The sequence below is a fragment of the Mesitornis unicolor genome, unplaced genomic scaffold (assembly GCF_000695765.1).
Source record: "Mesitornis unicolor isolate BGI_N332 unplaced genomic scaffold, ASM69576v1 scaffold921, whole genome shotgun sequence".
NCBI lineage: Eukaryota > Metazoa > Chordata > Aves > Mesitornithiformes > Mesitornithidae > Mesitornis > Mesitornis unicolor.
In genome coordinates, this window is record NW_010164217.1 from 236 (window position 1) to 14269 (window position 14034).

Consider the following 14034-nt stretch of genomic DNA (forward strand, 5'->3'; position numbering starts at 1 on the left):
ACCTGGTAAAACTGCTGGTAGCCATAACACATGGTAGTTGTTCACATCAGGAGTTTTCTCACTATTCCACAATATTCTCCATTTCTGTTTTGTAATGTAGATGTCAAACTGTATTTTTATTATTTTTGTCCCTTTTACCTTATCCCACAGTAGCTGGTAGGGGGAGAGCCTTTGGTACTCATAGCAGTATGATCAAATCAAGTGGCTGTAGTTGTAAGAGTGGGCATAAGGGGTGGTGCTTGCTCATCAGTTTCAATATTTTCCTTTTTATTACTTAGAAATAAAGTGTCTGTGGCTTGTGTCCTTAGGGGTCTTCTTTCTGTTTTGCTTGCAGTTATCCTGGCATCCAACTAAGGAAGGCTGCTTGGCTTTTGGAACAGATGATGGAAAAGTTGGCATATTTGACACCTGCTCCAGCAGGTAAGAAAGTAGCTTTCAGATTCATTAGTCAGATCCTGCTGGTATGTTAGCATGCATAGGTGCCGTGCTCTTTCCTGAGGTATATTTTTACTATGACACAAGAGCAGGGTTAAATTAAAACTTGTCAAACAGTTGGATTTTCAGTACATCTTTTCATCTCTCCATTATGTTTGGTAGCTTCTAAGGTAATCATTATTTAAGGTAAACTGACAGTTGCTTGACCAGATGATGACCTGTGGGAAGGCATCGGTGAAGGAAAACTCTAGCCAGAAAGACATTTTCAGAGAAGGGAGAGCAACATGCAGGTGAAGGTCATCAGGGCAGTTTCGGTTATGTTTTCAGTAGTGTCCTACAAGAGATGTTAAAGAAGGCTTGGTTGAGCCATCGCTTTAGTATGTTGAAACACCTGGTGCCTATTTTCACAACTGGAAATACGTTACTTTTATTTTTGTGTGTGTGTTTCCCTTTGCCAAAACCTGACTGCCCCTGCTTCCTTATCTTCCTGCCTAGTGCTAAGAATAAGCCACCTCAGATCTCCAGTACCTACCACAAGAAGACTGTATACACATTAGCCTGGGGGCCTCCAACTCCTCCTCTGTCATCTGGTGAGTCTTCCAACACCTTGTAACAAAGTAGGTCATCCACGCAGAGCAGACAGATGCCATGAAGTTGATACGCTCTCCTTTCTTAGGAGAAGGAGCCCCATTTGCTTGGTAGCAATCCTTTCTAGGAGCTAAGAATGCATTCTGCTTGAGGAATTGCTAGTAAGTTTTGCAAGGTAGCAAAACAAACTCTTTTAGTTTTTTAATTGTAGTAGCTTCAGGAAGTAAGTGGGAGAGGAGTACCACACTTCTGTGCTTGCTTCAGAGTATTACAGACCAGTAACTGTCTGCACGGGCTCCCTACAGTAACTGCATTGGATCAAATTTGAATTCCTTAGCTCCACAAGTATGTTTCTACCATTTCAACAGCTCCATTATCTCTTCTTGCACAACTGGATTTTTTTCAAGGACCAAGGTTTAAAGGCAATTTTAATGGTTGCAGTGATTGTGCTATGGAGACATCTATTGGTAGAAATGCAGGGTCCATTCAGAGGGTTGTTTTGTGAGAATTTCCTGCTGCCAGATCACATGCAATAAAGGCCTTTTAAAACAATGTTCTGATTTAGAGTGGGTTTAATTACTTCTGCGAGGACTGATGAAGAACATCACATTCTTAGCGTTTTTTCTCTGTTGGATAGGAGGAGAAGGCGAACAGCCCTCTGTAACTTTATATAGTTGTGCTGGAGAAGGTATTGTTTTTCAACACAACCCTTGGAAACTTAATGGAGAGGCAAATGACATCAACAGAGTCATCCGAGACACTAATTCAATCAAAGTGAGTATGATCTGGGGATTTTTTTAACACATTTTTAGTAAGCATAAGTCAACTGAAGTAAATCAAACTATATTGATTTATATCAGCTGCTTTTGGCTGCTGCTTTGAGTAGAAGACCCAGTGGGCTGGGTTAAGAGACTAATGTCACAAGCAATGAAACAATCATTTTTAGGCATCTAAATTGTAAATTGTACATCACTTTTGTTTGAAGTGGAAAGAATAGAAATAATGACAAGTAAACTTTGATTTGTTTTGAAAGATGATAGGATTTGCTTGCAATGTCTGGGGCTTTCCAAGGAGCTTAAGGTAATCAAGTATGAAGGTCCTATTGGAATCCATGCAAACTTGCTTTGAGACATTTCACTGAACTGATACAAGAAATCACTGCTTCTTGCATCAGTTCATTCAGTCTTTCTTAATTGCTCAAGTTTATGTCACTGCTACAAAATGCAATGGACCCTTGTGTGACTTTCATTTTGCAGACTAATTGTAGCTCTGTCCAGTTGCCAGTCTTGCTCTGTTAAATGTATGCAAAAGAGATTTAAGAGTTTTTGGCAATGGTTGTGTCTTCTTTCTACAGCACAAACTGCCTGCGCGTACAGAGATCAGCTGGAAACCAGATGGTAAACTCTTGGCTCTTGGCAACGAAGATGGGTATGTTTCCCTTGTAGGTTAAGGCTGTATACATGCAGATCCTGACTAGAACCACTGTAGTGAAGCAAAAGTATTTTGTATTGCCCTGCTTTGTCTCTGTTCCTTCACTGCCAATGTATTTGAATTGTGGTAATACAGCATTCCTTGCTGCTACTTGACTGCTCTGGGCATGAAGGATCTGCATCATCATGTTGAATTATTGTTCAAGAATCCACTCATAGTTTAAACACACTTTTGCTGATGTACTAAACGAGGCTTTGAGTTCAATCCAGGAAAGAAAAACTCATTTAGTTACTCTTATTTCATGTTCTGTCATTCTGCTCATGCAGGATAACAAAACTATTCCCATTTCCACCAACTACTGTAATTCTTACACTGTTTTTCTTACATTTCAGCTCAATTGAAATATTTCAGGCACCAAACTTGAAGTTGCTCTGCACTATCCAGCAGCATCATAAACTGATTAACGCTATTCGTTGGCATCATGAGCATGGAAGCCAGCCAGAGCTGAGTTACTTGATAGCTTCAGGCTCAATCAATGCCACTATTTACGTGCATAATCTGAAGAGTGTCATAGGTAACAGTTTGCAGATTATATTTCATGTCTTGGCATCTTGTTTTGGTTTACTCCCAGTTTGTCTTGCTGGCTATACTTGATCCTTTTCTTTTTTGTTTCAGAGAGCACTTCAGAAAGTCCTTTAACAATAACAGAGCCTTTTCGAACTCTGGCCGGGCACACAGCTAAAATCACAAGTCTTTCTTGGAGCCCCCACCATGAGGGAAGATTGGTGTCTGCTTGCTATGATGGTACTGCACAGGTATTATTCCCCAGCCACTCAGAAGTGTGTTTATTTTAGTTTCAAATCATCCATTCTACAGTGTTTTAGAACCAAGCTGACTGAACAGCAAAACTTCTTTTGTGAGGTAAACTACTGAAGTACAGCAGATTTATCTTTGGTAATCATCTCCTTGTTCTGGATACCTGATATGCAGCTATCTTTGTTTTTGCAACTTGAAAATTGACTTGTAAGTCCAGGTCTTTGGTTTTGCAACTTGAAAATTGACTTGTAAGTCCAGTCATTGTGTTCATATTAGCACTTTTGGTTCATTAAAAATTAAAAATGTTACGCAAATGTACCAGTGCAAACAAAGGAAGCCATGAATTTTCCCCATTTGCATGTTGGTATTGGAAATACCTGCAAAAAATAAAAATGTTACGCAAATGTATCAGTGCAAACAAAGGAAGCCATGAATTTTCCCCATTTGCATGTTGGTATTGGAAATACCTGTGCAAACTGTCTAAATGAGATGCTCCTACAAGTGCAAATGACTGAACAGAAAATGCAGAGTATTAGGGGAAGACGAGACTTTCAGTAATTGGATTTATTTCTTGTTTATAAGGTATGGGATGTTATGAAGGAAGAACCACTCTGCAACTACCGAGGGCACCAGGGCCGGCTACTGAGTGTCCAGTGGTCACCAGTGGATTCAGATGCTGTTTATACAGGAGCAGACGATTTTTCTGTTCACAAATGGCAGATCTCAAAGCAAGAGCATACACGGCCTCCTCAGGGTAAGTGTATTCAATCAGGAGATCCCTTCCTGAAGATGATGTTGGAGCTGGGAAATAGAGGGTCACTAAGTTGAAATGGTCTAAGTTTTTATGATTAATTCAAATCTGGCTACCTCTTCGGGAATAAACTAAAGTTTAAGTTGTAGCCTTAATTGGAAACTAAATGTTGATCTTGAAAGACAGACAGCTAATACACTAAAAATCTCTACAGATAATACTAGGGTAACTTTTGCAACCCTTTACAGGCAAAAAGAGTATAGAACTGGAGAAAAAAAGAAGTATGCAACCAAAAGTCAAAACCAAGAAGAAGAAAAAGTCTATAGAAAAGAGTCCAGCCAAGCAGGATCTAAGTGATGGCATGAACGGAGATGAAAACATGAAGGAAATGTTGCTAGAGGAAAATGGAGTGTCGAACCACGAAGGAGAAAAAGAAGCTCAGGAGGCAGAGTTCACTGATAAAGTCTCCATGACCGGTAATAATCAAACTGTCTTACTTCAATGGTTCCCAGACTGTTTAGCCCTCAGAGCATCACCAAGTTCAATATTTTCATGCAGATTTTCTCATAATACAGTTTTATTGAAATAGTTCACTTGAAGGAAATATGGTTCTGGAATGCCTTTCATAATTTTCTAAACTAGTTTGTGACAAATTGTCTTTAAATAAGAAGATTCTGGCCTAACAAAGTTACTGTGTTTGGCTTGAAACAATGTCATTTTTAATCAGTGTTCCCCTCTGAGGATAAATCTTACAATACTGGTGGACCTTCATTAGTGTCTGTTGGCATCTTCTTTAGCTTTCTGACAGTTCTGTAATGTTTTCTTAATATTTCCTTTCCCTAAAAAGCTATTAAGTTCTATGGCAAAGCAAAGCTTGGTCTCTGTATTTTAAAATTACTGCAATATTGAATATGTCAGTTATTCTGTTATGGGCTTTTCCATGTATTGTTTTTCCTTTTTTAAAATCCCTTTTTCATCACTTAACTCCACAGTGTCCAAGGATACGTCTTCAACTGCATATAATTACTCATCATTCAGTTTGCCAAAGCCTTTTGCGACCCAGAAAGCCACTCCTGTGAAAAAGGATCCACCTAAAGAGAAACCAGGTATGTAATGTTTCAGGGATTTTTAACAGTCCCACATCCTCATTCTAGGCTTTTGTTTGGCTGCAGCTTCCCTTCCTAATGTGACACTGAATAGGTGCCAGAGAAAGAATAGTATGCTATTAAATCTCTTAAACGTTTAACGTGGGCTCAGATACTGCTTTTTAGTTGCTAGTTTCATTCCAGGCAAGATGGGCAGAAACATACACAAAGTGATCAGTGCTCACAAGTCAAGAGTTCTCGTAATAGAGGTGCATGTGGCACTTGAGCATCTGGTTTTTGTTTTCCCTGTGTGAGGAAGAGGAGGGTTTGGACTCTGTTGGAGATTTCTGCTCTAGGAGACTCTTGTAGCTGTGCAGCAGCGACTAAAATGTGCCTGATTTTTCAGCTCCTGATGCCTCTCTGAAGAAGAGGAAGCCTCGTTCTATTCTACCCTTCAGCACATTCATGGATCACAGATCCAAAGATGAATTGCATCAGGATTGCTTGAGGTTGGCTACATGTCTGAAAACCAAAGGTATCAGTCTAAAACTAAAATCCTTAGAGGGTGGGTGCTCTGAAGTATTCAGAGGCTTGTGTCCAAGGACTTTGACCACTAGGCATTATTGTTTTTAAATCTTTATCAAAGTGTGTGACTAGCTGTGGTCTTATCTAACTTCTCTTGCAGTGCATCAGCACTCTGTAGCCACTCCAGACAGATTTTGAGTAGGATCCTATGTTGTGGAGATAGGGTAGAATTGTCTGCACATGTGCAAAATGTTTTTCACCTTAAGTAGTATAATATCAGCAAGAGAAAATAAGCCATGAGGGAGATGTTTGTATTCTCACAGTATTGTTCCTTAGAGCATGCAAAGGAACGTGCTGTGTTTGATTTAGAGTAATTGTTCTGCACAAACATGGTCCTTCTGCTCAAACTTAGATGTAAGTTCTGTGTGTTGATCTGCAAAAGTGAGAACTTGTTAAATCTGCTATACAGGAAGGAAAGTAAAAGATGTAAGTATTTGTCAGCAGTTGAGTGTGATGGAGTGGTACAGTGACTTTGCAGGTCTCAGTTCCCAGTCTTGTACCAAATCTTAAATATTCATTCTCTTTATCTGGTTTAGATAATAATGAAGATGTGTCCCCTGACCTCAAGGATCGCATCCACTTGGGACTCTTCGCAGACAGGGCTTCTCTGCACGAGATGATTGATGTGGAAGGTGAGTCAAATAATGAATGTACTTTGACAATATGTCCATTGTAACTGGTACGTTCGAGGAGAAAACAAATTGGGGAAAATGCTTGAATGTTTCTTTTTTTTTACCCTGGATTAAAGTATAGGATTAATAATGCAGGTCTGTGTGAAAAGAAGACGACCTATTTTTTACCAGATAGGTTTGCTTCTTTCAGAAACAAACATGCAATGTCTTAAGTTTGAATAATCTTTTGCCAAGGTATTTTACTATGGCGAACAGTGCTGTTGCACTTTTGCTGATGGGAAGTGTGTTTGCTTCCAACAGGAAAACATCACTTGGAGAACGGGCATCCAGAGCTCTTTCAGCAGCTCATGTTGTGGAAAGGAGATATGAAGGGTGTCCTCCAGGCAGCTGCTGAGAGGGGAGAGCTGACAGACCAGCTGGTAGCCATCTCCCCCATGGGTAGGTTTGTTCTGGTAACACATAAGCAGATGGAATTGGCTGCCAAGGGTAGCCTTGTTCTGATTGTTCTGGGTTGGAAACTCATGATTGTTCCAGACTGGAAGTTGCTGCTTTAACTGCCTGATAACAAAAATCAAACACAAAACATATCCTATTTGTGACAAAGACCTGGATGTTTTTGGGTAACAGAGCACTGAACAGGCTGCCCAGAGAGGCTGTAGAGTCTCCTTCTCTGGAGACATTCAAAACCCACCTGGACGCCTTCCTGTGTAACCTCATCTGGGTGTTCCTGCTCCGGCAGGGGGATTGGACTGGATGAGCTTTTGAGGTCCCTTCCAATCCCTAACATTCTGTGATTCTGTGATGTTTTCACAAGCACTCTTAGGGTGGGATAGCAGGAAAGAGAGTGGTTTCCTTTGGGACTTCTTGAAGGAGCAGGCCCATCCTTCCAAGCACAAAGCTGGCTCATTGTAGTATGTCCTTCTGGCTTGCTGTTGGTTTAAATTAGCTTTTAAGTTATTATACTGGTAGTGAAGTCCTACAGTTGTCTTCAAGCCCTAGTGTTGCCCTGTTTCATCACCTCAGTGACTTGTTAGGATGGTTAAGAAACAAGGAACTAATCTGGGGCAGAGAAGAGGTACATGTTGAAGAAACCAGCGATAATTTAATCCCACAGGAATTCTTTCAGTTTTAAAACTTTGCCTCTAACTGTATTGCCTTCTCTTTTGCAGTTGGATATCAGGCTTGGGTGTGGACAGTGGAAGCCTTTGCGAAGCAGCTGTGTTTTCAGGAGCAGTATGTGAAGGCTGCCTCCCATCTCCTGTCCATCCATAAAGTGTATGAGGCTGTCGAGCTCCTGAAAGTGAACAATTTTTACAGGTTGACATATATTTATGTTTAGGATTTGTTTTCTAGTGGGGTGTAGTTCAGATGTTTTTGATCACTTTTTGTACACAATTAACTTTTCTATCTGGTTTCTTTTCAATTCTTCTTTCTAGGGAAGCAATCGTAATTGCTAAGGCCAGGTTGCGTCCAGAAGATCCAATTCTGAAGGATCTCTACACCAGCTGGGCAGCTCTGTTAGAGAAAGATGGCCATTATTCCATGGCTGCCAAATGGTGAGTGTTACTGGGATGAAGACAGAATTGGTTCCATGCCCAAAACGAAGAAGGTTCTTGGTTTTGTAGCAGCTGAAATCAGTTAACTGGTCTGGTCATTATTTGTCTAAGGTGCTTTCAGAGCCTGATCTCACTGGACTCCCTCTAGTGTAGGAGGGAAAAGAAGCTCCAGAGGGCAGTTCAGAGTAGAAGGTCCACATGCCATCCTATAGTAGAGCCATCTCTTTCCATAAATGTTCCTGAAGGTCTTTGAAAACTAGGCTAGCAAGACTAAGATTAGGATGTATACAAAAAGACTCTGCCCTGGTGAGACCTCAGTCTCCTCCAAGCTAAAGAGACCCAGCTCCCTCAGCCTGCTGGCTGCCCAGAGAGGTTGTGGAGTCTCCTTCTCTGCAGACATTCAAAACCCGCCTGGACGTGTTCCTGTGTGACCTGGTCTGGTGATCCTGCTCTGGCAGGGGTTGGACTGGATGAGCTTTCGAGGTCCCTTCCAACTCCTATAATATTCTGTGATGCTTGTGGAAAATACAGGTTTATCTTCATCTGTATGTTAGTGCTATTGCATTGCAATGCAGCTCAAAACCAGTATCTTGGTACTAATCAAGTCGATTTGCGTTTATGTCTTTTCAGTTATTTAGGAGCTTCCTCGCCCTATGATGCAGTTAAAGTGCTGGCAAAAAAGGGGGATGTGACATCCCTTAAAACTGCTGCTGAGCTGGCGCTGATATCTGGAGAGGAGGAGTTGTCAGCAACTTTGTCTTTCAGATGTGCCCAGGACATGCTGTTATCCAGGAACTGGGTGGGAGCTCAGGAAGTCCTTCAGCAACATAAAACTTTGTTTGTGAGTCTCGTGGTTTCCTTTCTGCTTTCTTTACCATCATCTCTCCAGATTAGCTTGTTTAACTTGGCACCACTTCCCATATGTTAATAGTCCACAGGGAGTCCTTCAAGCTCGTTTTGCCTCAAAATACTTTCCTATAAGTTTATTGCAGTGACCCTATGAAAAAGCATGAGGCTTTGTAGAGGCAAAGGGCCTATGGTGGGGAGGCACATAGGCTCTGTGCTTGTTAGTTATCTGAGAAGCAGTTGAGAAAAGTGGGATTTTTTAAGGATGTAATACTGATCATAAGAAAGAAGTGAAGGAAAGTATTCGCTGTTTACATTAAAGGAACAAATGAGCTATCTGTAAGTGCATCTGCTGGGGGCTAAATCCAGAAATTCGTTTTCGTGTGGACTGTGAAGCAGAAGGCTATCTTAGCTTGTTCTGAGGTTTCCTTCTGCCCTTAGAGTCTCTGAGTCTATCAGCATTGTTCTTTGGTAGCTGCAGTTGTGAAAGTCTGTCATCAACAGGCTGCCACAAGCCATGATGTTCTTAAATTTGTCCAGCTGCTGTGGACAGTAACGGTTTGGTTTTCTTTTAGCAGCAGCTCAGTGCTCTTTTTTTTCTTGTTGAAGGGACAAAGACTCGTTTTCTGCCTTAACGAACTGCTTTGCAAGTGCCTTAGTGAAAGAAATCCCTGTGGCCGAAAGAGCCCCGTGCCTCCCTGTTACAACAGCTGGGAGCTGAACAGAGAGGCCTCGTTTTTTGAGGCAGTGATAGAAGTGTGGCAGAATGCATTGGGCATGGACACCACCGAACAAGCTACGCGTGCATGGGAGCAGCTGCGCAGTGTTGAGCATCCTCCTTCTACCAGCAACACGCACCCAAAGCAGGTAAATGGAGTTAGACTGTGTACACACTAAGCCTTGCTATGGCATATGCAGTAACACGCAGCTACTTTGTGGTGTGCCAGCCATGCCCAGGGGATTGATGTCCACACCCTGCTGCAGGATGAGGTTGTAGTCTGGGAGAAGTAGATGATAGGCAGCTGGGACAGCTTGCATAGCCACCAGTTTGTTTCTGCATTTGTTTCCGTGCAGGGTAAGAACTGAACACGGTGTCAGTGATGAGCACGGAGATCACCGAGCTGTGCTGGCCGGGTGGGAGTGATGGGCATAGTTGAGTAACCTTGGTGGCGACTCAGGGTTTTGTATCAAACTGTTAGGAGTTTGTTAAAATATCCTGGAGTTCAGGACTGTTCATAGGCGGTGCTCCTGCAGCACTTCTCTCTGACCACAGGGGTCACTGACTTCTGGTGTACTCCCACTTCTCATCTGTTCAGTAGGACACATGCAAGCACAGCTGCTGATTTTACCGTTATAACATCTGCTGCATGAAGGAGACTTATGTAAACTGCATTGTAGTTAAAATTGCTTTTGGTTAAGTCATGTGCTTCTGGGCTTTTCCACAATGGTCACAAGCTATGAGTAATTCATACTTTGCAGTAAAACTACTAATCATGCTCTCTGGTGCTTCCTGTAGGTGCTTCTCCATATCTCGCATGATCTGACCCTTGCAGCCCTGAGCTATCAGACTGCTTCATGGGATGAGGCAGTGAAAAGTATTCTCAGAGCTGTGACCCGCAGTTACGATGCTGGTAATTTCACTCTGATGCAAGACATTTGCAGTATCATCCTCCCTGAAGGTAAGTCTCTTCTTGTGTATCTCCTGGCACTGTCAGATAGGGGCATCTTCTTGTAAGCACAGCTCTGTGTCCATTAATAGTACTTAGGCATAATAATGGTTGGAATTTTGCTGTAGATGATGAGAACATGCAGTCTCATGCTAGCTAGAACAAAGTATTGCATTTAAAAGATGCCAAAGATGTCTGCCTTTGCTTTCTTGTCTTCTGCACCACTCTGCCAGTATCTGAGTAAATCTCGAATGTGGGTCTCCAGGATAGCAGTTTACCAGATCTGGTCATCATCTTCGGAACTCTCTATAAACTATTTGTAATCCTTTTTTCATTATTAGGCTGTGATAACCTGAGAGAGAAATTGGACAGCACAAATTCTGAAAGCATGGACACTTGCAGAAGTTTAGAGAGCTTTGTGGCTTACAGACTGCTGTATGACCTGTGGTGGAACCCACCCAAAGATGCCCTTCTCTTGCAAAAGGCTGGTTTGGATCCTGTGCTGTGTCCCAGTGAGCAGACAGGTCTTGAGAAGAGCTGCATTTCAGGTCAGTCCTCTGAAGAAACTCCTGACCAGACTGCAGTTGAGATGGATGAAAACCTCTGCAATACAACTGAAGTTCTTAGGTGCGAGACACAAAGCAACTCAAGAACTTGCTCCATTGATTTGGTAGACAGACAGACAAAACTGAATGCCTGCAAAGTGCTGCTTTCAGAAGAGATTGCTGCTTTACAGAACACCCAGAGAGATATAGCTGAGGTCCAGGAGATTTTAGCAGATATGATCCGCCAGCATCAGCAGCAGAGGAACAGTCTCCAGGAAAACACAAATGGAAGCACCCAGGAAAGCAACCTGCAGCAGAGTTCAGAGACTGAAGCAGACAAACCATGCTCTGATAGCAACCAGATGAATTGGTAAGCTTCAGAACATGAATGGGTGGATTGAAAAGCATTGCTTTTTTGTGCATGATTGCAACAAATTTCTTGTTTAGCTCAGATTGTCTCTAATCTCAACATTGTTACCCAGGGACACTTCAACATACAGCTCACAAGTCTTGCATTTCCCTGGGGCTGAACTGCCATGTGCATAAACTTACTACAGCTGAATAACTTCTTGATACACAGGGTGTGTTGAAACGGTGAATAAACAGGGCAGCTTGAGAAGGGGAGGATAATGAAAAGGACAAGCATTATCTAGGAGGTCTGTCTCCTTGCTGAACAGTTATTTGGGACTTTGGCAAGATCGAGCTAGAGCGTTTAACACTTGTCTGGCTCTCTCTCCTGTACTCCCTGTACACGAGGGAGACTATGCAAGCAATGAAGCAAAACAGTTACTCATGACTCGTGCTCTTTTCTTTACAGTAAAGATGAAGCAAAGGAACCAATTACACTCCCAGAGCTAACGAAGCAGCTTCTAAAAGCAAAGCAGAAACTAGCAGAATTTCCAGACAATTTGAAGGTAAGTTTTCAGAAGAGGCATTGTGGTTCTGAAAAAATGCAGCCTTTTTGTAAGGGCAGCCTCATCATAGAATCACTTTCACAGAGGAAGTAAGGAACAGTGACTTTCTTTGTGATCCTCTGGCAATTCTGAGAGAGAACTGACACGTGGCATCAGGGTGGTATTTTTCTTTCAAGCTTAACTTTCTCCATGCAGTTGGATAATGTAGGTACATCTCCGGCGTGGGGAACTCAGTGGGATGTTCTGTATGAATCTCCCCCATGCATTTTAAGCGTAATCCCTTGTTACTTAGAATTATGTGTGCAATGCTAGTTTTGATGAACAGTGAAATCATAAATTTCAGGTATAAAATGGCCTTTATAGATACCAATGTGTAGTTTCTGTAGTTCCTATGTTTGAAAACAGGATCTCCTGGGCTGTGTCATCCCCTCTGTTCTCTAACTGTAAAGAGAATCGTGGTAATTGCACAAGAGGGGGCAAACCTGGTTAAACATGAGCTAATGCACTGGAAGAAGAGGAGAAAATGCATCTGACTCATGACTGCCTGTTCCAGAGATCCTATAAAGCGGTGTCTTTGGAGAGCTGGCTGCCCGACTTGTAGTTGAACAATTATAATTGAAAGAGTAGACATTGCCTCATGTTCCTTTTTTTGCAGGTCTTCCCGTTCCCCGACGTGCTGGAGTGCTGCCTTGTACTCCTTCACATTGGATCCCAGTGTCCCCCAGAACTACACAAACAGGCATTGGATCTCCTGAGGAAACACGGTGGTGCTCATCGTTACGAAAAGGCTGGCAGGAGGTTCTTGACGTGACACTTTGAGACCAAACCATCTCCCTTGAGCTGCCTACAGCTGCTTAACACCACCAAGGCTGTTCTTTCTTCAAGTGAAGGCTTGTTTTGATGGGTGCTGTTATTGAAGGCTACTGCTTTGGATAAAACTAGAAAAAAATAATCAGGTTTATTTTACAGACTCACTTGTGGGCATGAGCTACTAACTACTAAAGGAAATTGTGTTAAATTGAGAAGCAGTAGGTGGCTTTGAACTGTATACAGGCTTTTTGTATAGACTTTTTTTTTAAATTTGTTGGAAGTTATGGCAGTGAAAGCTCTTGGAATTTACATGCAAGAGGAACAGTTTTGAGCAGCTCTATCAGTTTTGCTGCAGAGAAGGAACAGTAGCTGCCCTAAGGAAAAGCAAGTTTCTGTAAGCAAACTGACCCTTAAGCTGGTATTGTTCTTAACAGCATTGTGAGTTTATTTTCCCTTCTTTATTAATAAAGTCTTCTACCACCAGGGACTGGCATTTAAGTACTGCTCCATCAGTCAAACTCAGCAGACAAAACAAGTGTGTGCTGTGACTTTGCTTTGCATGGTGAAGCCACCTGTACTACGTAAGAGGGAGGGTGAGATCTTTTACATTTGATTGCAGCACAACTGGCAAGAGAGAAGGGATTTGTCCAGGTCAGGAAAAGTGACAGTCACTGCTTTTAGCAACACCCACGGCTGAACAGACTAAATTTACCATCACTGTAGCAAAAAGCAAAGTACTGTCAAGTTCTCAAGAAGAGCTGCTCTTCAGTCCTAGATTCTGGAGTCTTAAACATGCAACATTTTGACCAGTCATACAGCTTACCTGACAGCTTTGCCTGCTGGAACACAGGAGGTTCCACTGAAATTTGAGAAGAAACTTCTTCTCAGTGAGGGTACCAGAGCCCTGGACCAGGCTGCCCAGAGAGGTTGTGAAGTCTCCTTCTCTGGAGACATTCAAAACCCGCCTGGACGCCTTCCTGTGTAACCTCATCTGGGTGTTCCTGCTCCGGCAGGGGGATTGGACTGGATGAGCTTTTGAGGTCCCTTCCAATCCCTGACGTTCTGTGATTCTATGTGATAGAAAAACTTAATATTTCCTAAGAATAGAATGAGGCTGAAAGTCTTAGTGAACACAACATCTATCGTAGTAATTTCTAGAAGCAAATTTTTAAGTGCAGCAGAAAAGCTCATGGTAGGATTGGGGGCTGAGGGGGTCATGAATTTCAAAGGTTGGTAAGCACAAGAATCACTTAAAGAACAAAAGAAGTAGGAGGCATGGATTTTTCCAGATCAAGAGCTGGAAATGCAGACTTGACAGCAACAAATCTCCTGCTCCAAGCTGACTAAAGCATCAGAACAACTTGAAGAGCAGG

The 14034-nt window shown here is 42.2% G+C and overlaps 1 protein-coding gene across 1 annotated transcript; it reads left to right on the top strand.

Annotated features, from left to right (window-relative positions):
* Nucleotides 1-334: 334 nt before the first annotated feature.
* GEMIN5 (gem (nuclear organelle) associated protein 5) lies at nucleotides 335-12662 on the top strand (the record flags this gene model as incomplete). The annotated part of the gene is made up of 20 exons (XM_010194203.1): nucleotides 335-420; nucleotides 931-1025; nucleotides 1661-1797; nucleotides 2378-2451; nucleotides 2847-3028; nucleotides 3130-3269; nucleotides 3853-4024; nucleotides 4270-4497; nucleotides 5014-5127; nucleotides 5513-5641; nucleotides 6228-6323; nucleotides 6624-6761; nucleotides 7493-7640; nucleotides 7760-7879; nucleotides 8510-8720; nucleotides 9335-9592; nucleotides 10242-10404; nucleotides 10734-11307; nucleotides 11755-11851; nucleotides 12507-12662. Coding segments are annotated over 20 exons (3318 nt in total), but the record flags the coding sequence as incomplete, so codon positions are not given.
* Between the last annotated feature and the right edge of the window lie 1372 nt (nucleotides 12663-14034).